The sequence below is a fragment of the Truncatella angustata genome (genome assembly GCF_020726525.1).
Source record: "Truncatella angustata strain MPI-SDFR-AT-0073 chromosome Unknown BKA67scaffold_3, whole genome shotgun sequence".
NCBI lineage: Eukaryota > Fungi > Ascomycota > Sordariomycetes > Amphisphaeriales > Sporocadaceae > Truncatella > Truncatella angustata.
Genome location: NW_025763383.1, coordinates 1,590,401 through 1,615,278, shown reverse-complemented (window position 1 = coordinate 1,615,278; position 24,878 = coordinate 1,590,401). Strand labels below are relative to the sequence as shown.

Below are 24,878 nucleotides of genomic sequence, written 5' to 3'. Positions count from 1 at the left end.
CAGTAATGGTAGATTTCCAGGTTGCCCGGAGATGTGGTACACCAAAGCCAGCCACCACCAGCTAGCAAGGAGCGTGTGCATAGCTGAAGGCATTTTCGGTTCGTCATGTGAGCAAATGTTCTGTTGTTGATTGTATGTCGTGGATGGCGGAGTTGGTCCATGAAGTAGATGATGGCTCTGCGCCAGACAGTGACTACTTACTTCAAGGCACGATTTTCTAAGGTTAGAGCGCTATGTATTATTGTGACTCTATAGTATTAATTCATTATGGAACACCCTGTAGTGCAAAAATTTGTTTTTCGTCAACAGAGATCTATCCTAACCTAGAAGGATGTGTCTCACATATGAAAGATACAAGGCTGTGAATAGCAAATGAAGTCATTATCCAGTTAATCCTACAACTAGACTAGGTATCATAAAAGCATCAAACCCGCCCTCTCAAGATGGAGGGGAAAAAAATCATATGCGTGAATGGTATCCTTTAAAACAAGAGCAACCCCAAAACGCCCTGTACCCTGGAGCACAGTTGTGTATGCCGTATGATGGTATTAGAAACTGGCGTCGCAAGCCATTTCTGTCCTCTATGTACCTGTACTCATCTGCCACGGTGAGCGGGCTTCTTAGCCATATTCACTGGTGGAGGAGGGTGGTCATCATCCAAAGGGTATGGAAGAGTCGAGCCTCCCCTCCCTTGACGAAGTGCTGGATGCTTCATGTCCTCCTGAAGTGGCGTTTTAGGCGGCCTTGGGGGAGCAAGGGGTTCGATGCGGAAACCTTGTGGCACAGAAGACTGTACTATTGGAATGCTTTGCTGTCTGCGAGGAGCCTCATCAAGACTTGTGATCATGATTTTGTCAGCCCCCGATTCATTATGGTACTGCGCAGGCGTAGGCGCCGTCACCATCAACCGATCAGGATCGTCGATAACTGGCTTGGTTGCAGTAACCACTGGACTTTGTGAGGATGGCGTGTATTCTTGAACTGGCTGTAGCGGCGGTGATGCGTGACTAGTCGGTGGGCGAATCCTCTCGTTGGAACTTCTCGGAGATGGTGTGTAGGCTGCGTTTGAACCTGGAAGGGACAAACGATCAATCCCAGAGTCGTAAGACTGCCTACTTGGAGGAGTTGTGTGCAATGGCATTGGTGGTGGGAAATCGCCGGGAAGCTCGACAGCCAGAGGGAAATTGATGGAATCATAGTTGGTGTAGGTGGCTGAGGGAGAAACGACACCAGGCACATTACTACCCATTCTCTCCCATCGTTGTTTTGCCCTATGAATCTTGGCAAGCTTGGACGACGAGCCCTGAATCATCTTCTGTTCGTCGGGTCTTGACATATACCGCCTTGTGCCAGTGCTAATTTCGGATAAGCGATGCCATTCATTCATACCAAACTCGCCAACTCCAACCTCGACGTTGAGACGGTAGTAATTCTCGGCGTTGACGCCCCGCTTCATAAGGTGTTCTTTTTTCATGTACTCGTGGATGACCTCGCAGTTCTCGATCTTGGCGATAAGCTTTTTCCTTGCTTCAGCGAAATCGCCCAGGAAGCCTTCGTACCATTGGTGGGAGTTTGTGTCAGTGCCTTTGGGTCTACGACCTGTACCAACACTGACAAAGACTCCGACTTCCCTTCCAGGCCATTCATTGACTGTCGCCTCATCAAGAGCGGTGGGAGAGGGGTTAAACTGGCCGCTGCCATCGTCGTGGAACAGCGACTGACCGACCCTGATTGGTTTGAAGGCCAGTCCAATAGCTGAAGTCGCGCGCCCCGCCTCCCAAATCTTGCAATCGTATTCTGGGGCGGGCTCTTTTCTCGAGTCGTACGAGCGAAGCAATGCGGGCTCTCCGCCCTTTGGTGTGCCCTTATAATACGCCGTAACAGCACTGTTACCCCGTTAGTTTCGCAGCGTCACGGGCTGTGGTACGAGGGGGCTAAGTCTTACGTTTTGGTCCTGTCCTCTCTCTCATCGTAAAGTTTTGCGTTGGGGTCACCATATCCACCCCGGAATGCCGGGCGTGCCATCTGGGCCTGCGGACTGCGCGCACTGAAGCTCACGACGCTGGCATTGCTCGTGTGCCTACTGACCCTCGAGGCCGCGCTCGCTCTTGAAGCGGGGGACAATGGGTAACCTGAGGAACCTGTGCCATCATTGCCCTCTTCATCGGACGCGGTGTGTTCCCTCACGGCTTCTTTGATGGCCTGCTCGAGCATGGAGGCCTTGAACAAGGTGGATCGGTATGGTATTCCAGCAATGGTTTTGTCCGTCTGAAAGACCATCCTCGTCATGCGCACGTATAGTTCCTTGCACGTCTCAAGGTCGAGCCTCAGGCGACCCAGCATGATGGCGATAAGGCCGCCTGTACCGGTGCCGACGATGAGGTCGAAATGGTCGCATGGTTTCGGTATCTGGTCGCGTCGCGGTGCCTTGCCTTCGATCTCGACGTAGACTCTGTGCATCAACTCTTGCAGGATGATTATCATTGAATAACCACGAACCCCTCCGCCATCTGTCATGCCCCGCATACTACGTCAGTGGATTGTGACCATGGGTGTGTTTCGAATATCGCGGATGAGTACTCACCTAACGAAAGTATCCGCAAAGGCGGACCTTTAGTTGTGTCCTTCCTCTTGAGAGCGCCCTCATGTTCCATCATGTGCGAGAGTGTGTAGAGGCTATGAGCTCTACTATGTCAAATAAAGGAAGAGAGTGATGTGAGCTCTCAAGAGTCCGGCGCAATTATTAGAGTTCGTAAACTTAGTCTAAAGAATCGAATACCAAGTATGTAACTAATGACTCCGCCACGGGCGTCAGTAATGTTGGGTAAGGTAAGGTTGGCACAGGCAGTAATTACGCAATAAACGGGCTGGGCGGATCAAATGCGCCACGGCCCACGACAGATGAGCGCTGCTGAACCTTTCTTTATCAGCAAGGCCTCCCTCGAGATGCGCTGACCGCAGATGCCGAGACAAAACAAAACAAAAACCAACTCGCGCGGAACGTTTCACAGAATGGGTGGGCTTGGTCGCGCTATTCTTCCGCTCGATAGTGCCTTGTATTTCGTGATGAGATTTTCCTTTTGGTGAGATAGCGTTTCTGGTATTTCTTTAAAGCAGTTCTGGTATCGTCCCGTTAAGCTTAAGAGGCTAATAAGTACAGCATGTACTCTACGCATGTATGTATGAAATAAATAGCGGGGCGTGCCTGCAGCTGCTCAAGTGTGGCTGTGAATAGCAATCGCATGCGCCAAAGACTGCAGCTCTTCTTTTTTCGCCGAATCATTAGTCGTCAATCAGAAGCCAGAAGCATGGCTTCGTGGAATAAATGAAGGCCTGCCTTTTCCATTGACAAGCGCCCACTTTTGCGCCGTTGTCCTTGCCTGACTGCCGTTGAGTGATGGCGAAAGATCCTATTAGAGAGAGGGGCGATTGAATCATGGTGGGGCAATAAGAGCATTCGTTCCGGCTCAGTCAGGATACCACCCATGAAAAATACTGTCTTGGAGAGGCCGCCAGACAGCACTCCTTGCAGTTTCCTTCAATTGTTTCTACGGAGAAGTTTTGAAAAACAGGTCTTTATCAAGATCCAAGTCGTCGTTGGGCTAGCATTCTCCAATAGCAATTCTGTTCCTGAACTTCATTGGTTATGGGCAGCTTTTTTACGGGCGCCAAATGCTGAAGGTCGCATCGGCTCCGTGTGGCTGTGTGTGCTAGTGGTGTCCTGGTGTCTTTGATTTTATCACAGGGCTTGCCACAGCGTTGGACAGTACCGCCCAATCATAAGGCACCAAATGATGACTTCTCAGCATTTCGCGTCTGATCCATCCATTCTTCTACGCGAACTCCACGTGATGTGATGGAGATTTCGATTGCTGCCGCGCGAATCAGGTTTTTGAAAAGGCGCAACTAAATCACTAAACTAGTGGAGTCGGCACAGCACAGCCGAGGCCTCTGTTCTCGACGTTTTCCAGAAGCCCGGGAACATTGTCCCAAAGCCGTTATATCCGAGCAATCAGAAGGCTCCTGCGTCGTTCATGTGCGGTACAGTACGTAGGGTAAGCGATCATTACAGGGTCGGGGCTTTTGAAGACTCTCACGACGATATCCATGATAGGCTTGTCACACTGCTTGAAAGCATACGCATAGTATTGATAGGGTTCAGGATACTAATAAAGCACTTCACGGCCTCGGTGTATTCTTAATGCAGTGACTGGCACAGCCAAAGCATTGCGACTACTGATATCAGGTTACACTGGTGTAAATTAAGCGTGCCTCACAGGAAGCAGAAGTTGCACTGATAGTCAAGTTGGTCGAAGTGACAACCTTGACGAGGTTGTCTCGTTCGGCCCATGGCCTTCATGACTCACAGAGCGACTTTCACAGCTTGTATGCGGCGTCAAAGCTATTGTGGTTCACGGATGGTATTAAGATGGAGATGCTTTTACCTTAATGATATGTCTAGCGTTTCCAGGAACAGAGAGCGACCTTGGTGTTACCGGGTACTTGCAACGGGCCGACAGTCCTTTGAATTCACTTTACTCTCTCGAAAATCTCTTGAACATACCTCTTCTTGGCTTTGTGGCGTGCATTGATATTGGCAGGTCGCTTTGAGACAGAAAGGGACCGTCCATGTCTGCCCCAGCCACCGGCAGCTTCTTCAACAGTCCGAAACCAAGAAGTTGAGAAACGAAAAATTTGAGGTAGAACAATATTATCAACCTTTGTAGTCACGGAGCCAACTTTTTGATTCAAAAGCCATCTGTTTTTCGAATTTTGTTCTGATATATTGCAAAGCTGGACTCGAAGGACTGGATTGGTTGGTAAATATTAGAAAGATATCACCTTAGACAAGTTGTACATTCGACAATAGATTTTTCGATGCTACACGGGGAATCCTTAGATCTTATATTCTTCTGATTTCTCTTTAATATAAGGAGGTTTCGAGATTTCCTTTGAAGACTATTTCCGCTTCATCGAAAATTTGCCGTGAAACCGAACCATAGAGCACTTAAATTATAAGCCACAGCCTGTATGACATAAGCCTATGCAGACTACGGGTAACTATAACACATACTATGTAGTACGATCCGCACTATGGCAGGAATCAAATGGCTGCTATATAACAACGTGGTTTAATGTGTGCCACTAAGAACGTCACCAGGCACACCAGATAGGCTGTTAAGCTTTTGAGGAAATAACATTAAGTAGTAGTAATTAGAACACATGTTTCCTACAGTTTCCTAGTGACAAATTAACGGTATGCGTAGAAGTTTGTATCGGTAGCTTTTACCACCGAATTCAATATAGCGGACCTGGAAGTTGTGTCAGTAATATGCGAGCATCGAACATTAATACACTTTAAGACGCGAGAACCATCGCGAATGTAGCTAGTATGTACGGTCGCATGAAGCACATGGACTAAGTCATGTACTAATGTTGAAATAACTGAACACTACTGGTATGAACACATACTGTAGAAGTGAGGCATGCCATATATTTCGAACGTGGAACACCAACAACCAAAAGCAAATACGTGTATTACGGGCACTAACACTCATCGAACGGTTTAGGAGAATTCTTAACTTAGATAGTACATAATATGATATATCCATAAAGCCTTTCGGTCACCGCCGGTTCAGCTGACCCTCGAAAATACATTGCCCTTGGAAATTTTGCTGGTGGGTATCTAGGAACGGTGGTGACCACGAGTCTCCACAAGACTTTGCTCAGATTTTTCACCCTTACACCGAAACGCTCTTGGGACATACGATGCTCAAACACGTGCCCGTTAAGTCAATCGGATAATCAGCCTCCAATGTTCATCTCTCTCTCTCTCTCTCTCTCTCTCTCTCTCTCTCTCCTCTTGGCAACTTCTTGAATGCATTACGGATCCGTAGAACGAAACTCGTCATTGTCTTCGACTGACTCAGGTCGAGTCAGCAATCGATCGTCAAGCTGCAACGTTGTAAATTGGAAACACTTTTTTGCACTTGGTGGGGTAAAGTTGGAGAATTGGGGGAAAAGTCTCGTCATGACGACTCCGGAGATTCCCTCCCCATTTTCCTCGGTCCACTAATACGGTTTTGGCACTATTTCCCCTCATCCCCCATGCCCCATGCTCCTCATGGTTGCGAAATGAGGTGGCCCCCATGTCTCCTGGACGGAAAGACACGCCGCTGACGTACACTCCCATGAAACTTCACAGGACTCGAATGACATCAGAGCTCCGTTGCCGCAGGTAGAGATAGCTCTGCCTGAATTCTTCCATCAAAAAGCAAACATTTATAGAATGGGTTGAGATAGCTATAAGCCAATCTAAAAGCACTGTACGCGCCAGATAGTGCCATTTTTTAAGCTTCCCCAGAACGTGGGCAGCTAAGATAGCTTTTCAATGGGGCACAGGATGACAGCGGAATAACCACGATAATAAAACTGGGCCGTCAAGAGAGCAACCTAACCGAACAACGCACCGTTGCAGGGTGTTTGGATTATGCAGTACATAGTAGTGCTAGACGCTAACAGCACACGATGTGGCTTCATTACTGCAACATTTCTCAAACAAGAGCACATTGGTCACGGTCTAAAGTCAATCGACAGACTTCGAACCGACCGTCTGGTGATCAACATTCCAACGAGAACGCTCGTTGGTCACGGCCCTACCATGGAGTAATCCTTTGAGTTTATTCTCCATGGGGTTTGGAATCAGCGGGGAGAAGTCCCCATTACACGCACTGAAACCCCCAGTCCTCGCGTGCTTCTGCATCTTCCGATCGCAAGGTTTTGCACACAACCCAATTCATCTCGGTGCGTGTGACCACGAGCTGTGGATCGCGGCCATGGGCATCTTACTAATAACACGAGCTTTGTCCAAAGGGCTATGTAATTCATTCAGAGTATGTTCGACTTCTCCCGGGTCTGTCTAGGAGTTGCCATTGCTGCCAACTGGACTTTAAGCGGTGGGCATGTGCCTCTGATACAGTTGCCCTCATGTACATGCCTAAATTTCGGAAGCCGTATCGCGTAAGTTGCGATCTGCCAACCGGTCGAGCTAGAAGTGCAATGTCAGGGATCTTGTTCCCCATGCATAGTATGTATGCAAGCCACACTTTTCGGGTGGCCTTGCCTTCCCTTGGCGACCATGCTTGTTTTACTTCCTTTCAAGGGCAAGCGCGTTGATAAAAGGCTTGATCGTATGAGATTACTTGGGTCTTGGATCCGACAGCTTGACCTTGTTTTTCCCTTGTCAACCCACCTGTACCCGACATGCCTAGGTAGATACACCTGCACCTGAATTTGCGTATAAGACCGACGATCCCCTCATGCCTACAACCTTTGGCTTTGTTCTTCTTCAGTATTCTTCCCTAGTACCCAACTATCCCTTGACCAACGGGGGTCTTAGACACCATGGGCTATAAGATTGGAAACATTTACTTTATTTCGGCCATCGCCGTTATCGGTAAGTTGACAATAAAACACAACATCTACATTTAACCATTCATCATTAACTTTCGACTATAGGTGGTGGTCTCTTCGGCTTCGATATCTCTTCGATGAGTGCTATTATCTCCACACAACCATATCTCTGCCAGTTCAACGAATTAGGAATAGATCCAGCAACCGGCCTCTGCAGAGGACCGAGCGCAGATACCCAAGGTGGCATCACAGCTGCCATGCCTGGTGGCTCGTGGCTTGGTGCCTTGGTATCTGGTTTTGTGTCTGATCAATTTGGTCGAAAGACTTCGATTCAGATTGGCTCTATCATTTGGTATGCGGTTTCATTTTCCGAAATCCGAACAAGCTAACTGTATACTTTGCAGGATTGTTGGATCTATCATCTCCTGTGCTTCCGTGAATATTCCTATGCTCATCGTCGGACGCATCATCAACGGCTTCAGCGTAGGAATCTGCTCCGCTCAATGCCCTGTTTACATCACCGAGCTTGCACCCCCTTCAAAGCGTGGACGATTGGTTGGAATGCAGCAATGGGCCATCACGTGGGGTATCATGATCATGTTCTTCATTTGCTATGGTTGCAGTAAGATAGGGGGTGCTGCTTCTTTCCGTGTGCCCTGGGGCCTCCAAATGGTTCCCGCGGTCCTACTCTTCCTGGGACTTCTCTTCATGCCTGAATCACCTCGTTGGTTGGCAAAGAAGGATCGCTGGGAGGAGACCAAGGCAGTCCTTGATTTGGTTCATGGCAAAGGCGACCCCAACTCACCATTTGTTCGCAAGGAGATCAGCGAGATTCGGGAGGTCGTCGAGTTTGAGCGACGCAATGCTGACGTCACCTATTTTGAATTACTCAAGCCGAGCATGATCAACCGAACACATATTGGTAAGTTGGCACTGCTGAAGGCCTGAAGGTCACTTGGGGACAGACATACTGATGATGCAATCCAGGTATTTTCACTCAGATTTGGTCACAATTGACAGGAATGAATGTAATGATGTACTATATTACGTACGTCTTTACAATGGCAGGCCTGGGAGGAGACGTGCTGCTGCCCAGCAGTATTCAGTTCATCATCAACGTCGTACTGACAGTCCCGGCACTCATCTGGATGGACAAATGGGGTCGTCGTATGCCACTGCTCGTCGGCGCCTTCTTCATGTGCCTTTGGATGTGCATCAACGCAGGTCTGTTTGCGGTTTACTCACGACCACCGGTCCCTGAGGACCACTTCACTTCGGAATCCGAGTCAATGGCCATTACTGGCGCGCCAGCTAAAGCGGTTATTGCCTCGACTTACCTTTTCGTCGCGTCATATGCTCCCACTTGGGGACCTGTCAGCTGGACCTACCCCCCGGAGTTGTACCCGCTGCGCGTCCGTGGAAAGGCCGTCGCCTTGGCGACATCTGCCAACTGGGCCTTCAACTTTGCCTTGGCGTACTTTGTGCCTCCCGCTTTTGTCAGCATTACCTGGAAGGTATATGTGCTGTTCGCCGTATTCCTTGTCTCCATGTTCCTGCACGTCTTCTTCCTCTTCCCGGAGACGGCGAACAAGCCTCTTGAGGAGGTTGAGGCCATATTTGATTACAGCACGCCTGGATCAATCAAGTACATTGGTACTCCAGCATGGAAGACGCACAATGACCGCCACCACACCATCCGTGCGGAGCGCAACGAGATCGATGTCGAGGAGAAGATCAGCGCTGAGGTTGAGCACAAGGACAGCAACGGGGCTCACGTCTAGTAGATTGAACATACCCCTGGTTTGACCTCAGCTCAAGATCTTGCTCTCAAACCTGGAAAATTTCCGGGTGCAACACAATCAAGTGCACCTAGGGCTGGGGGTGCTGGACAATAGACCTCGGGACATGAAGATTACAGGTGCTTTGGATAAGAAATTTTGAGTGCAGAGGATGAGAGTTATAATGTACCAAGTAGTGTTTGATGACCTACGACTATACCCAACTACTTGAATAATATATATATGTATAAATAAAAGATATGGTTCAGTGATGCAAGTCGCACAAGTCAGTGGCAGTTCTGATGAAAAGCAAATTCAGCCCCAGCTTGGTGGAGGGGAGGTGAAGCCGGCCAATCAGGTCATTTGCGGCATATTATTTATTATTGTTGCACGTAATTACATAGAATAGTTAGTTACCCATCCGCCTGTAAAACAGATTTGCATGCCCGAGTAATGTCGAGGATGACACAAGAAACAAGTTTCGGCCTCGACCAGCTGTAACTATCTTCCTTTCGACATTTTCAGCGGAAGCAACTTGCTCACGAGTCCAGCGTCGTGTTTGGGCGACAACAAAGAGATTTATGCACCGAGAAATGCTTGCAAAGCGAGCGGGGTGATGTCGGGGGTGATCTAGACTGATTCGAGATGAGCATTTACCCCACACCTGTTAAGGAGTACATGGCCCTGCGCTGGCCTGAGCCTGCGGATCCGTACCAAGCACTCAAGAATGCCCGTTGGGATAGTCCTGTCTTATCAACATCCAGAACGCGCTTAGTGAGACAAACCCCCCGGTTCATGAACCAGACACGGTTTATTGTCGAAAATCGTCAACAAATTGACACCGCCTCGATCCTGGACCAAGTGGACAGCCCATAGCCCAGAGCCCAGAGCCCGCAGCCCACAGCCTCGTCGGCGGCCCAAGTCGTAAGGCTGCTGAATTTATTCCCAATTACTTCTTCATTTCTGACGCCTTTCCCCTCGAATGCATCCGAATTTGCGATTGTAGGGCTCTCGAGCCATCGCGGAGCATATTGACGTATCCAATCATAGTTGTTGTCACCAGATTCACTGCGAATCGTCCGATTGAAGCTCAATCTGGCGATGGACCCTCCAGCGGCTAAGAAAAGGCGCCTCGCACCCAAGGAGCCTCCCCAGCCTCAGCCTGCCTTCCCTCCTCATGAATCAGTGCGTGAACGTCCAATGGCCCTCAGAACAGAATCATAAACAGTAGTTGACCCCTCTAGGCACCCCAACCACAACATTACCAGGTGCAGGAGGCGGTACCGACCGCCCCACCGCCTCCAGAGAGACATGAGTTCGAGTCGTTCGCGAGGCATCTGCAAGATGCCGCCATGCTAATATATCGACAATCCCAAATATCGCCATACTCGAACGCTTCCGTCCTGATACTCCGCTGGGAGGAAGAAAACGACGACAAAGAAGATGCCGCTGCTGACCAGGACCTGGTGGCATTCGAACAAGTCCTCCGAGAGAGGTATAATTACCCTACTGAGAGATGGGACATACCGACCGTGCCGAATGCGAGCGTAAAACTGGGCGTCAAGCTACAATCCTTCTTAGAGAGGCAGGCGCCAAACCATCTCCTCATCGTATACTATACTGGCTATGCTTACGCTGGCGTGGATAGCCAGCTCGTCTGGGCAAGGTGAGGCTCCTGAAGCTGGCCGGGAGGAAACAATTTTCTGATCAGAATGTAGCAATTCGACAGAACATGCTGCCAAATTAAAATGGAGCGGCCTGCGCTGTCTGTTTGACGAGTCGCCGTCAGATATGCTTTTGCTGCTGGATAGTTGCGCAATGAGAGATGTACCAGCCCCAGGCAACGGCGCGAGCTTGAAGCAAATCATTGCCGCAACTGGACCTGAGAAGTCTGCTCAAGAGTTTCAGGGCCAATCCTTCACATCTTCACTCGCAGATGCATTTTTAAGGTTAAGCACAGGGCGGCCTTTTACAGCCGAACACTTATGGCATGAGGTTGCATATCAGCGCCAGCAGGAGCTGCTACAGAACTCTGGACTCACGAACGGTGCATCGAAGGGAGTATCGCTAGCTGAAAAGCTACCGATAATACATACTCTAAGTCGTGGGAAAACTCAGAATCTAAGTCTTGCCCCGTTGGTGTCTCGATCAGATTCTCCTGTACACGCCGATGGTGATGCACACCTGGCTGGGGCCTCCCAACAAGAACACGCCATACATCCAAATACTGTTGCCGGTCTTACTTTCGACGAACCAAGAGTGCTGGTGTGCACCACATTTGTTGGTGAAGCGAGCCCGGACATGTCTTCCTTCAACCAATGGCTTCACAATAGCCCTGGTGTGCCTAATAAAATCGTCGTTGAGGGCATGTTTCTCGGACCACCTACGATGCTACTGATTTCCATGCCCGTGGCCGTCTGGAACGTCGTGCAGCACGACAAGGTCTGTTGCTTCCTGGGTTACATAACCTCAAAGAACCTGACGCATCTTTACAAGCATCTCGTCGGATCTGCTTCACCAGTAAAGGTGTCCCCAGAGGATGGCCGCATACTTCTGGAAGCACGCGAGGCTGCGTCAACGACTCCCATCATTCATCGACAGGAGTACCACCATACAGATCAGAGTTACGTCCCAAGGCTTCCCGAGACTCCAATACGGCTCGATCTAGCGAGCCGAGGGGATCCCATGAGTCTCAGTCAGCCTTCGATATCCGGTGTCAATCGTTTCCCGAATTCTACGCCTACTATTAACGTGGCAAAACTTGACGATGGGGAAGACACTGCAGAAATGCAGGAGGCAGCTGAGCAACTCAAAGCGCTAAGTCACGTTCGACACCGGAGCATTTCTGATGCTGCGCGCGCCCATGCGTCGCTCATGGAGCTGACACCGGAAGTCAAGCACGACGAAGGCGCCTCGCATGAGGCTGAGGGATCTGGTTTGGACGAGCAGCAAAATACGCCATCTGCCAAACCAAAACCACGTCGATCCCTGGCCAAGGTCACGCCAAAACAAGAAACGCGATGCGATCTCTGCAGTCATGCACCATTCAAGGACTCGTCATCACTACGGAAACACATTGCAGCCGCTCACACACGCCCTTTTCCGTGTGCATTTGCGTTTGCAGGCTGCACAAGTACGTTCGGCTCCAAGAACGAATGGAAAAGACATATTGCATCACAGCACCTGTGTCTGACCTATTACCGATGTTCAAGTTGCCCGCAAAGTACTGTCGAAGGCAAAGGAAATGAATTCAATCGCAAGGACCTGTTTACACAGCATTTACGACGCATGCATGCCCCCTTCGCCATCAAGAAGTCAATCACGAAAGGCGACAGCAAATTACAGGTAGAATGGGAAACGCATGTCAAGGAGATGCAAACGTCATGCCTCATCATACGAAGGCAGCCACCACAACGCTCAGCGTGTCCGAAGTCAGACTGCGCAAGTGTCTTTGAAGGCCCTACTTCTTGGGACGAGTGGACAGAGCATGTTGGCAGGCATATGGAAAAAGGCGAGGCTGCTAGACTCGGCGTCGACCGCCTCCTAGCGAAGTGGGCATTAGACGCGGGTGTCATCGAAAGGAAAGATGATGGAGAGTATCGCTTGTGCAACGGGCCAGGACCCGGTGGAGAGAAGGAATCAAGCAGCAAGCATAACGGCGCCACTAATCATTCGGATACAAATTCGCGCGAATCGGAAGAAAAGATGGAAGAGAAAATAACGGTCGCGACAAGTACGACGCCAGAGAAAATGGAGGTGGACGAGTGACACACAACACCAGCGGATACGTTGAATCAATATAGTAGGGCAGTGTTTCTTACGAAAAAGTTAGTTCTACCCGCCAGTAGCGGGCGACCGGGCGATGTCTCGGGCGAGGCCCTGGCATTGCCGGGTCGCGGTAAAAGTCACGGGCTGGAGCTGATGGAAGGAGATGCACCGTGGCACGCCTAGATGAGTCTGCTTGCTGCGAAGAGTAACACTTTTAGATTTGGATGCAAGGCAACAAACGGTAGAGCGATTTATGACCACTCCACGACGGATATGATACGACCTCTGTTTCTTTTGTCGCCGACTACTACATGCTACGATGTACGAGTATATACTATCGCCAGTCTATACCAATGGTTCGAGCTGCAGGAACTGGGAAGAACAATATACAAGGAGTTTGAACCTGCACGGGTTCCTCATATGCAATCAGCTCCGGCTTACACTTGTGACTTGTGATCAAAGCGGACCGCTGCGGAATTCGTTCCAACAAGTCCCAGGGAATGTCCTACATAACCGCCCCAGCAGCGCAATACGAGGTGGAAGATCTGCCAGGGATTTCACGGCACATCATGAACGCAAGCGAGCATGATCCCTGCCGATAGCTGTACCCCACAAATGCCACACGCGGGACGAGCTTTTCCTTGCTTTTAGGCGCACCGCCTAATGCAACGCTATCCCAGCAACCGTCGGTTTTTGCTGCAACACCACATGATGACTCCGGTGGAGCACTACGGTATACGGAAGGAGCGATGCACTTTTGCGGATATGTTTGTCCACGAATGATTGAGATTGGCCGGATGGGTCGATCGAGAAACCTTAATAGTCCCCGGCCCGTGTCGGAACGAGGAGCTGGCATTGTCAGAATTGATGAATGGTCGCCTAACGAGGGCTTCATGTTAATGAGAATGGAGCCTCATAGAAAGCGGTGATATAGGATGAAGATTCCCCCGTGCTCTCTGGGGATCAGAAGTCCACGATTATGCTGCATCGATCTTCAAAGGGCGCATAGTCACGATGAAGTTTCTTCAGACCGGTTTCCTGCTGCTTACAGCCAGTGTAGTTCGCGCCAGCCTGCAGATCGTACCTGGCGCCACGTGGACAGCGGTATGTACTATCCCACTCCAATCTTGAGTTTATCTCAACTGCTAAAGGGCAGGGATTTTCCCGCGACAGACCAACACAGGCAAACACATCCAAGCCCATGGCGCCGGAGTCATCCAAGTCGGCTCAACTTACTATCTGATCGGCGAGGACAAAACCAACGGCAGCGCTTTCCAGAACATCAACTGCTACTCGTCGACTAACCTCGTCGAGTGGACATACGTCGGCGCCCTGCTGTCGCAGACTTCATCCGGGGATCTCGGACCCAGCCGTGTGGTCGAGAGGCCAAAGGTCATCTACAACTCCAGCACCAAGAAATATGTTTTGTACATGCACATTGACAGCAGCGACTACTCGGAGGCCAAAGTCGGCGTGGCAACTGGCGACAGTGTTTGTGGCACATATTCCTACAAGGGCAGCTGGAGACCCCTTGGGTTTCAGAGCCGCGACTTGGGACTGTTCCAGGATGATGACGGGAAGGGATATCTACTTACCGAGGATGTGAGTCTATAAATCATTCGACACGTGTCCAAGGGGTGAGTCGCGTCGTGGGTGCTAACCGGTCCCTTGTCCAGCGTGCCAACGGTTTGCGTATTGACGCCCTTACTTCCGACTACCTCAACGTCTCGAGCGCTACCTACTTGTGGGGGGACTCGATTGAGGCGCCGGCGATCCTGAAGAAGAACGGATATTATTTCATGTTTGGCAGCCATCTTACAGGCTGGTCGCCCAACGATAACGTAAGTTTCTTGCCTACATACCTCCTGTAACTTTTTCGAAAAGGCATCCATACTAATACAAAGCCTGCCAAAAGGTCTACTCATACGCGACCTCCCTCTCCGGGCCCTGGTCATCGTGGGCCACCTTCGCCACCACCGGCTCCAACACCTACACCTCGCAGACCAACTACATCCTGCCCTTCGGGTCCTCGGGCATCTACATGGGTGACCGCTGGGTGTCGTCGAACCTCATGCGCTCCACGTACGTCTGGCTGCCGCTCACCATCTCCGGTACCACGGTCTCCATGCCTAATTACGTGAACTGGGTGCCGAACGTCTCGGCGGGCACGTTCGGCGCCGGGCCGTCGGAGGCGCAGCCCGAGGCCGAGAGCGCCACGCTCGCCGGCGGGGCCAGCAAGATCGCGTGCTCGGGATGCAGCGGCAGTAGTGCTGTGGGCAACATCGGCGGGAGCTCGGGCGGCACGGTGACGTTCAGCGGCGTCAGCAGCTCGGCGGGCACCAAGAGCACGATACGGATCAAGTACGAGAACGGGAACACGGGCCAGCGGTTCGGCCGGGTCACGGTCAACGGCGTGGGCCAGACGGTCGCGTTCCTACCCAGCGAGGACGGGAACACGCCCGCCAGCAGCGTCGTGCACGCGCAGCTCAACAGCGGGGCCAGCAACACCATCGTGGTCGCTGGGCTGGGCGACGGGACGTACGGCCCCGATGTCGATCGCGTCATGGTGCCTAGTAGCTAGCTGGCTGGTTGGAAAAACGGGAGGGAAATCACTCGTAATTTCGTTTGCACGAGGTAATATACACTTAATCAAGCTGTGGTTATCTGTTCAGACTAGGGTTCTTTGACAACTCTGACAACTCTGAAAACGAGTCGGAACAAGCCTCCGAAGTAAATTGGCAAGGAACTTTTACCTAAGAGCGGACAGTTAGAATATCTGGGAGGTAAATGTTTTCGAACACTAGGAACAGACGTTTCTTTGCGTTCAGTTTGGCCATCCATTGATGGGAGTTCGACAAGAAGCTCAGTAATGTCAAACCAAAATTTTATTATTAAATCGAATTTGTATGCACATAGTGGGTGGCTATGAATTATGTAATTACCTCGAGTCACCATTCATTGCGAGGTCGCCTCTTCGTCGTCGCATGTCGATCGCTAGACAACCTGGATCTTGAAGGCCTCGGTCAAGGGCTGGTCAACATCCACAGTCACGCTTCTCTTGCACTTCGAAGTACCTGCGCCCAAAACAGTGACCTTGGAGACCTTGAGAGCTGTCTCATAGCTGAAAGCGCCCTCAGCAGCTAGGTATGTGCCGTCGAACTTGAAGGTGATGGATGTCACACCCGTCTGCTCAATACTTTCGCCGTCGTCGAGGTACAGTTCGCCCTGGGCAGTACCATCAGCACCGATGGGGATGACAATCTCAAAGTCCTGCTTGCGGAGCTCGGTCGTGGTCATGGATGAGTTGGCGCGCAATGGCACAATGACACCCCCGCGGTAGTAGATAGGAAGGTCAGATATTTCCTGATCTTCAACAGTAATGTAAGCACCTTCACCGACGACCTTCTCGTGTGTATAGAAGTCATAGAAGGTGTCCTTGGGTAGGTAAATGTCAACGCTAGTAGCATTCTCTTCGGTCACCGGGGCGACCAGGAGACCGGGCCCGAGGAAGTACTGCAGCTCAAGATCCCAGGTGTTCTTATCTTCAGGGTAAACGTAAAACAGGGGCAGGGCATTGGGAGTACCGTCGATCGTTTGGTGGTGGAGGGCGGTGTAGAGGTAATCGAGCAACTGATACCGGATATTGATGAACTTCTTTGCGACCTCCGCCACAGTATCCCAGCGGTAGAACTCCTGCGAGATGCTGGAGATATCGTTGTGATTACGGAAGAAAGGGGCCAGAGCACCGAGAGCAGCCCATCTTGCACAGAGCTGTTCTGTGGTGTTCTGGGCGAAGCCACACACGTCCGCGCCAACCATGGGCACTTGATAAATGGCGGTGAATGCTAACATCGATCGAATGTTGAGCCGGTAGTGCCACCAAGTGGATAAGTTGTCGCCGAGCCAATGGCCGACCTTCGATCCAGCACCAGCGAAGGTGGATCGAGTGATAATCAATGGACGAAGCGTGGGATTTCGTGCCAGCATTGCTTCGCGAGAAGCTACACTCATCATGGATCCGTAGAGATTATGAGCCTGAAGTGGCAAAAATTATTCAGCACACAGTCGATATGGTTTCACAGATTTCGTTAAGAAATAAGAACTTACATCGTACATGGCGATTCCATTTTGGTGGATGAGGTCAGTATTTACTGTCTTGTTTGAGATTCCACCTTTGTCGGCATTCCCTATAGCAAATTTGTCAATAACCATTGCACAAACTGGCTTTAGTTTCGCACTTACAATCATCCTGGTAAGCCGCTTTGTTGTGAATGGCATACTTGGGGTATAGCAGGTCACGGTCTGGAAGACCTAGTTGCTGGCCTGCCTGTCTTTCTGAGAGCCAGGCAGCTGTTTCCGAGCCCGAAAAGCCATCTCGGACGGAGTTGATGGATCTGATAGTGTCAATGTCGCGAGTGGTCAACTCGGATCGTGTACATGCCGTGCCTTCTGGCTGGAAGTCGCAAGGCCAGCCAGGTAAAGGTCGTGGGGGCGATCGTACAGCCGGGGGCTCTGGAGGATATCCAATAGCAGACACTTCTGGGTTGTCACATGGAAAGTAGCAGGGGAAATTTGAGGGCTCGTTCATGTCAATCCAAAGACCAGAAATGTCTAGACCGTCCTCGGGCGAGAAGAAGTCCGCAAATTCCCCATTCCAGTAGGAAGTAATGTTGGCAGCAAACCAGTCAGGGAATGCAGTCACACCAGGCCAGACAACGCCCTTCCATACTGAACCATTCTCTCGGAGCATGAAGATATTGTCATCGATACCCCGTTGTAGAGAGCCAGGGAAATCCTGGTAAGCTACCGCTGGGTCTACCATGACAATGTAGTGTTGGTTGTTGGCATGCAAGTGGTCAACCAGCTCCCTCATCTTCGACAAGGGGAACCGATCGGGGTCCAAGGAGAAGACTCTGCGACGGTACATATAATCGATATCAGTCCACATTGTCTCTAATGGGATACCGGCTTGACTATAGTTGTAAACAACCTCGGCCACGTCAAAAGCATCCTGATAGCCGTATCGACATTGGTGGAATCCAAGCGACCAGTATGGCTGCATAGCAGGGAGGCCGACGACGCCAGCGTACTGCTGAGCGACCTCAACGGGTGATGGCCCGGCAACGAAGTAGAAGTCGAGGACTCCTCCCAGCGAGTTGTATTCCAGATATTGGCCGGACTCCTCGGTCTTGTTAATGAAGACATCTAGGCCGTCAGAATTCAAGAATAAAACTCCATGAGTGCCTCCCTCACGGTGCTCAAAGTAAACAGGGTGATTGCCGTAAAGATTAGAGCCACTGGGGACTGCGTAAGAGTCTTGCGACCAAATCGTTCGAATGTAGTCCGTCGTGTTTAATCTAAAAGGATCCGAGTGCTCGCCCAAACCATACAGGTATGGGTCTTCAGGAAGCGCGGTCCTTAGGCGTAGGTACTGGGACTCGAAGACCAGACTAGCAGCAGAAGTATCGAAAAGCACTTCTCCAGTCTCAGCTCTTGAAACGGTGAATGAGAAAGGCTCCTCGGTGTAGTTGAAGGCCAAAGCAGACTGCTCTGCTGTGCTACCGCCAATTGCAGGGCGCGGGAAGACTGACTCGGGAATCTGGTAGACGTCATTGCCAGCATCCTGGATCTTGACATGTAGTCGAGTATCTAGAGGACTATCAGTGTCTGAAGCTCGTGTTCGTATCATGACCCAAATCATATCGCCTTTCAACTTACCGGTATCGTATGAAACCTCGAGAGTCAAGTCGGTCAAGTCGGTACCATACACGTTGCAAGCTTCACCAGCCAAGGTTAGATCGGCAGTTAGACCAGATGAGCTGGTCTGCACATTTGAAGCCTTGTAACCAGGGCAAGCTGTGAGTGGCTCGTCGCTATAGTAGTCCTTTTTGGATACTACAGCAGCAGCAACGACAGATGCTGCGAAGATCAACAAGCCCGCCATGTCGACTTTTCTCTTTGCAAGAGAACGAGGTAGTCCGAGGATGAGACAAGAACCAATAACTGCGCGACAGGTTGGCCGTGACTTTACTTATTATACATCCACCGTGCGGTCACCCGGAGCAAAAAGTATCAAAAAGTATGGCAACCCCGGACAACCCACGATTGGTTTTCTTCTTTGGCTTTGTGACCCCGCATGCAACTGCGACTACCCCAAATTCTCGTAGAAATTCTCGTCGCCCGAACAGGCACCTTTGTGAGCATCATGCAGCATTTACTCCATGTTTTGCTCCACCGGGTGATGGCGCCAAGACTGCACTTCCCATGGGGAATTCGGCCCTGTTTCGGGGTGACCAGGCACGCTTCACTAACGCTCTCAGGGTCGGCACGCCGCAATGACATCTTTTTCAAGGAATGCACGCCGTAATTACAGTCGTCCATGACATATAAGCGAATGTTAGACCCAGAGACACGACGGCGCTCTTCGGTCTTACTCCCAGTTCCCAGCAGCTTGGCACGCTGAAAACACACGATCGTATGCAGTCGTCGCATACTTGGCTTCTATAGAATGTTATGGCTCCAAAGTGGGCTGTCGGACTTGGGCGGAGTAAAATGAGCTCCCTGTTCCCCGGTCCCCGCAGGCACCCTGGGAAATTTGGAGTTCGTGCCTTTAGGTAAGGTAAGCTTATAGTAGTGCCCCCGCAGAAATGCCAAAATGGTGAGGGTAAGGTATGTACGTATCGAAACTCCCGAGGTCATGCCAATTGTAGATCCATTCCATTCTGCCATGACTTAACAGTTCTTCCACGTGTTGCGCGTTATGAGAATCGTCAGCCTGTTTGTCAGATGTCTATTTACTAACATCAATGGACGTTATCGATCCACAAAGTCGACCACTGTTGATTTCGCCCGCCTCGCACAACGGAGCTCGAGGATAACTCAATTGCATGCAACCTTCAAGCCAAGGCCTTTCCCAAAGAGAAAATACCCATCATTTTGGAAAGAAAAAAAAACCCCCCCCAAGTCGATGATAGCCTGTGGAAATAAATGCGGACAGTGGATTGAGCTATCCTCATCGACGTAGCCCCCACTTCGTTACCGACTACTAATTCGCAAGGTTTCCGATGCTATCCGAATACCAACCATTGGCTTTGTTGACAGGGATCACATGAGACGATCATGGCTATAGCTGGGTCTGACTAGCCGGCATCCGGTTATCGTTCATTGTCTTATTAGTCATCAGTAGGTGGCATTGCATTTTATTGATAGCTCAACTTCTGGGGGTATAGTAAATGTAGACAAGTTCTATGTTCCGGAATCGTACTTTCGATCTACCACCTGCCGAACGCCTCAACGCCGATGATGCAGATCCTCAAAATTGCCCTCTCTAGTTTAATACACCTCTATCGCTTCTGACGCTTAGGCTTTGAGCTTCCCTCCGAGCTCTCTTGCGTAGCTTTTCCTCGGCCTCGGCCGCCACCGCCGCCACCGCGTGCCTCGCGAGGAGGGTCCGGTACGACAACCAGACCCTTAATGCCCTTAAGTCCCATCTTACCGACTGTTGTTCGGTAAAGAGCTGGCACCTCGGGCGCGCCAAGGCCTTCGAGCGCAAGCTTATTTGCCTCTCTTACGAGCTGCTCCGGAGTCCACTGGAGCTGCTTAAGAGGAGCCTTATAGTAGCCAAGCCATGATTGATAGGCCTTGGTCTGTATCTCAGTGTCCAGGCTTGCGGCTATCCGCAGAAGATCACCCTTTGAGCTGAGGTCGGGTTGAATCCTCTCCCATGCAATGTCCTTGAGCTTGTGCTCAGGGAAGTACTTCTCATGCTCGGTGACGATGAAAGTGCCACGACCTGCAGCACCGGCACGGGCAGTTCTACCAAGACGATGAATGTAGGACTCTCGATCGGAAGGAATTCCGACTTGGAAAACGTTAGTGACGGAAGGGAAATCCATGCCTCTGGCGATGACATCAGTAGCGAAGAGGATGCCGTTGGCAGCATTTCGATAATCATCTGTTGTTCTAGTTCGTTTGCTTTGCGTCATACGTGAATGGAGTGCGATGACTGGGGGGAGATCCGCGGTCTTCTCCAGGACTCCTGCGTAGAAGTCCACAAGAGCAGCGGTTTGTGCAAATACTATGGCTTTGAAAGAACCAATGCCGACTTGGTTAAGCTCTTGGCGAATTGCTCCAAGAAGTGCAGCGGTCGTGTCTGCAAATGCCGGAACAAGGACTAATTGTTGAGGAACACGCTCATGAGTGCCAGCTTCACCTTTCTGGATGGTAGAGATGAACTTGTAATCTTTGGATAGTGCGAGGTGAGCAACTTTCTGTACGTGATCCGCAATGGTAGCAGAGAACAGCATGCCTTGTCTATGGCTAGACTCCTTATTCGGAAGGAACGAGATGATTTTCTTCAAATCTGGAAGGAAGCCAATATCAAGCATTCTATCTGCCTCGTCAAGGACAAGAGTATCAAGGTTCTGGAGTCTTTCGTGGACTAGACTGTAGCCGCCCTCGTCAGGTTGAATGTGATCTAGAAGTCGGCCAGGCGTGCCGATGAGGATGTCACATCCTTTCGAGATACGTGAGGCCTCAGAGTTCTTGTTCGTTCCGCCAATGGCAATGCAAACTTTGTATTCAGGACGACGCTGTAACAGGGTGGTCGCTTCTTTGGCGATCTGCATGGCAAGCTCTCGTGTTGGGGAGATGATCATGGCTGATATTGTCATGCCTGCCTTTCTATTCCTGTTGATAAGGGTTTGGATGGCAGGCAGCAAGAAAGCCATAGTCTTGCCAGTTCCGGTCTTGGCCTGTGCCAACATATCACTGCGCTCCTTGAGGAGGTCATGGATAGTTGCGGCTTGAACAGGAGTCATGTGATCAAACTTCATGTCTTCCGTAATGGTTTGCAGAAGAACGGGGTCAACGAGATTCTCTTTGGCCAGGTCTGCAAACTTTGGTGTGTCGGTGGGTACTGTAATTGTGAGTGAGGGCTGTGCGACGGCCTCGAAAGGTCGTTGAAATGCGTTGGCAGGAATGTTCTCCTGTTTGGCAGGCCGCGCTTGAGGACCATCACCAGGCGGCTTCTTGCCATGAAAATGACGCCGATTGGGTCTGCCTCCCATCTTCTTTGACTCTTGCATCATGTTCGTAAGTATCTGTGCAGCTCGGATTCTTTTTAAAGGCTGGAACATGGGGGACGATATGGACGGGTCAAACAGATTGTTTGATGGTTGTCTTCGGTTGCAAACCAAGTCAATATTTTCAAAGAGTTGAGATAAGATAGCGTTGACTAGGGGCGCAGCATTGCGCTAAGGACTCACAACGCCTAGCGCAGTTCGGGCATCAACGTCCAGTGACGTCGCAGTCCTTAGCGCCTCTTTTTGCGTGTCACCCATCGCACCTGGAGCGCGCTTTCCTACTGTGCTGTAATCGAACGGGTTTCAGGAGCAGTTGATTTCTCGATGTCCCATCATGGTTCGGAAATATTGACGATTTGTGTTTTTTTTCCTATTCTCGCGTTGACGGTGAGTATTCGACCACTGTGAGACAGATTCATGCGAACATTTAGTTCCGTCGACGGGCACTGGCGCCGGTCAATGCCTATACCTCGCCTCTAATCGGGTCTTTTGTGGTAGGCGTGCGGTCTAGAGACTACCTCACCACTCAAAGATTGTTAGAGGCTCCCTGCCTATACTGCATGCTACACATCCTACCACAAATACCACAGAAACCTTCATCTTCTTTGTTGTTGAAAGACGAAGACCTTGCATCACTTCATCTGGAAGTGGGAGATTCGCTATATCTGATAGCACGTTGAATGAAGACAAAGTTTTGATCAGGAAGCCGGCTTTTGACGCCTCACCCGATGAATTCATCTTCGATTTTGTTGTTAAACGTCAAGTTAGATCAGGAAGGGTCAAGTGGAGCCGCATCAACAGGGTCTCTCCCGCCTTGACATTATATTGTAGTTCTGAGTAAGACGAAACTCTCATTGTGCCATAATAAATGTTTGCCTCTTCTAGAGCTGAATGGTTTGAATAATACCATCCATAGCACCGGCTCTCGGCTTGGCTACCAAGGCTGAATAAGTCTGCAGCTACATCTCTTTCCACCTAGGAATATTTCCTACTATGAATGTAGCTCTGGCCTAACTGTGTAAGCAGGCGGCAAGCTCCCACTCAGAGCCAGCTTGATATATCGGCTGAGAGGTCGCGACCACATCGCTGGTGTTGTATAGCACCACAAATCATTCAAAATATGCTTGAGGAATATAAATTTTTCGAAGCTATAACCAACGTATCGTTTCGCAGGGAAGACGGCGGCAGTGCAGCTCGAGGCAACAAATGCATACGTAGTAACATCAGGAAGCTCGTTTCCTCTCTCTCCCTCTTTCTCTCCCTCTCTCTCTCCCTTTCTCTCTCCCTCTCTCTCTCCCTCTCTCCCTCCCTCTTTCTCTCCCTCTCTCTCATATGTAGTTCCATCTTCTTCCCCTCTGCATTGGAGCATTTCTCGAAGCAATCGAGTACTCAAGCCGTTCCGTACACGCCCGAGATCTTACAAGCAATCCTACTTGTCCAAAGATAGACCGAACTGCCACAGGTTATAGCAACCTCCATGCCCTGGTCCATCTGACCGTTCCAGATCTGGCAGGTGCCAGCTACCGTGGTACCATCTTTCTTGTAGTGCAGAACGTCACCATAGTATGAACCCTGAGGCTGGTTGTAATTGTTGGCGCAATTGTGAATGATGGTCTGGCCTCCGCCGTCCATGGTCATCCATTTGTCACAGGGTTGGTCGTACTCGTCACCAAGTGTTGACTGTACCGCGTAGTCCTCACAGTAGTCCCCGTTGTAGGCTGGAAGAGTGACCCAGTGAAATGTGCACTACAGTTTTCGGAGTCAGTATTTGGTCTCTTTATATGGGTTGGGGAGTCTACGGAGAGTATCAAAACAATGACAAAGAGCTCGATTGTCACTGATAAACGACATATGCCCAGTACATGTTCTAGAAATTAGAGATGACAATTTTAGGAACCATTTACCAGTTCGTTGCCGCTCCCTGGACCGTCAATGGAACAGGTTTGCCGCAGCCACATATCAAAGTCTGCTGAGACAAAGCTCGATAGTAGTATACTTGTTATGATGGTTTTAAAGAAATGCATGATGGCGGTGAGTGAGACAGGGCGGAATTGCCTGGTAAAGTTGCATGCGTGATTTCTGGGTACAGAGTTGCTTGGTGGAGGCGTAGGCGTGCTTGATGTAGACATCAAGCTCTGGCTCATGTGAGTCTATGGGATCAATATGATTTCACACACGGCCTTTTGCCCATTAGTCAATTCATCTAAATCATGTCGTCTCAGTTTGTGGCAACCTCAAATGGAGAACATAGCCGTTTTTCCTTTCGGAAACCCGGGGTTATACCCTTGAAGGGACCTCTGGAGTAATGCAACGTGCAATATGACTTGCATGATACGAGAAGTGGAGCAAATCATTGTCGAGTTCCCCTCGGTTACCGCTCAATGTCGGCCCGGCTGCTCTGATCGATCAAAGAATCCGATGATACCGTCGGTTCGGGGGCTGAAGTTATGTTACAATGAACGCTGTCGGAACCAACCAGACGTGCAGAAAGGATAACGGATATGCATAATATTGTAATTAACCGCTGTCGCCTGCAGAGAGTCGGAAGCTAAACAAGCTCGGAAATATCATGATTATTAAGATTGAACAGTGCATATCATAATATGTCACAAACCAATGAACTTGCCAGTATACAGTCTCTTGTGGTATTCGCCCCCCAGCTTGGCACTATGTACGGGAAATCTAGACCTGATTACACTCAGAAAAGGGCAGGAGTCCGAGTCAATAAATTAAAAATTATCTTTCGTCCCAGACATCGTATCATCTCCATTACGACTACGTGACAGGTCTCCAATTTCCGCCCCGATTGATTCATCCACTTACAGGTGTTCACTCT

At 50.2% G+C, this 24,878-nt stretch overlaps 7 protein-coding genes across 7 annotated transcripts; 3 read left to right on the top strand and 4 right to left on the bottom strand.

The window, feature by feature from the left end:
• Window positions 1-595: 595 nt before the first annotated feature.
• On the bottom strand, window positions 596-2,654 carry BKA67DRAFT_657351 (acyl transferase/acyl hydrolase/lysophospholipase; the record flags this gene model as incomplete). The annotated part of the gene is made up of 3 exons (XM_046107098.1): window positions 596-1,886; window positions 1,946-2,510; window positions 2,585-2,654. 3 exons carry the CDS (start codon window positions 2,652-2,654, stop codon window positions 596-598), a joined length of 1,926 nt encoding a protein of 641 aa, XP_045959673.1.
• Window positions 2,655-7,550: 4,896 nt separating this feature from the next.
• On the top strand, window positions 7,551-9,194 carry BKA67DRAFT_515830 (general substrate transporter; the record flags this gene model as incomplete). Its single annotated transcript, XM_046097756.1, has 3 exons — window positions 7,551-7,765; window positions 7,818-8,335; window positions 8,401-9,194. 3 exons carry the CDS (start codon window positions 7,551-7,553, stop codon window positions 9,192-9,194), a joined length of 1,527 nt encoding a protein of 508 aa, XP_045959672.1.
• Window positions 9,195-10,292: 1,098 nt separating this feature from the next.
• Window positions 10,293-12,959, top strand: BKA67DRAFT_516277 (uncharacterized protein; the record flags this gene model as incomplete). The annotated part of the gene is made up of 3 exons (XM_046097796.1): window positions 10,293-10,376; window positions 10,460-10,857; window positions 10,910-12,959. The coding sequence occupies 3 exons, from the start codon at window positions 10,293-10,295 to the stop codon at window positions 12,957-12,959; spliced, it is 2,532 nt and encodes an 843-aa protein (XP_045959671.1).
• A 1,014-nt stretch (window positions 12,960-13,973) lies between these two features.
• On the top strand, window positions 13,974-15,540 carry BKA67DRAFT_534332 (glycosyl hydrolase; the record flags this gene model as incomplete). The annotated part of the gene is made up of 4 exons (XM_046099849.1): window positions 13,974-14,063; window positions 14,133-14,561; window positions 14,636-14,800; window positions 14,875-15,540. The coding sequence occupies 4 exons, from the start codon at window positions 13,974-13,976 to the stop codon at window positions 15,538-15,540; spliced, it is 1,350 nt and encodes a 449-aa protein (XP_045959670.1).
• A 206-nt stretch (window positions 15,541-15,746) lies between these two features.
• Window positions 15,747-19,311, bottom strand: BKA67DRAFT_235766 (family 31 glycosyl hydrolase). The gene is made up of 4 exons (XM_046095657.1): window positions 18,678-19,311; window positions 17,202-18,626; window positions 17,067-17,146; window positions 15,747-16,994 (listed from the first exon to the last, which is right to left on the bottom strand). The coding sequence occupies exons 1-4, from the start codon at window positions 18,901-18,903 to the stop codon at window positions 15,954-15,956; spliced, it is 2,772 nt and encodes a 923-aa protein (XP_045959669.1). The 5' UTR covers window positions 18,904-19,311; the 3' UTR covers window positions 15,747-15,953.
• Window positions 19,312-20,302: 991 nt separating this feature from the next.
• Window positions 20,303-22,027, bottom strand: BKA67DRAFT_515686 (DEAD/DEAH box helicase; the record flags this gene model as incomplete). The annotated part of the gene is made up of 1 exon (XM_046097746.1): window positions 20,303-22,027. One exon carries the CDS (start codon window positions 22,025-22,027, stop codon window positions 20,303-20,305), a length of 1,725 nt encoding a protein of 574 aa, XP_045959668.1.
• Window positions 22,028-23,033: 1,006 nt separating this feature from the next.
• BKA67DRAFT_675417 (uncharacterized protein) lies at window positions 23,034-24,066 on the bottom strand (the record flags this gene model as incomplete). Its single annotated transcript, XM_046108781.1, has 3 exons — window positions 23,034-23,395; window positions 23,464-23,788; window positions 23,947-24,066. 3 exons carry the CDS (start codon window positions 24,064-24,066, stop codon window positions 23,034-23,036), a joined length of 807 nt encoding a protein of 268 aa, XP_045959667.1.
• Window positions 24,067-24,878: the final 812 nt, after the last annotated feature.

Coding starts and splice junctions, on each gene's coding strand:
- BKA67DRAFT_235766 (XM_046095657.1), bottom strand. CDS start 18,903: ATGGCGGGCTTGTTGATCTTCGCAGCATCTGTCGTTGCTGCTGCTGTA. Junction 18,627..18,677: donor CGAGGTTTCATACGATACCG/GTAAGTTGAAAG, acceptor CACGAGCTTCAG/ACACTGATAGTCCTCTAGAT. Junction 17,147..17,201: donor AGCGGCTTACCAGGATGATT/GTAAGTGCGAAA, acceptor AATTTGCTATAG/GGAATGCCGACAAAGGTGGA.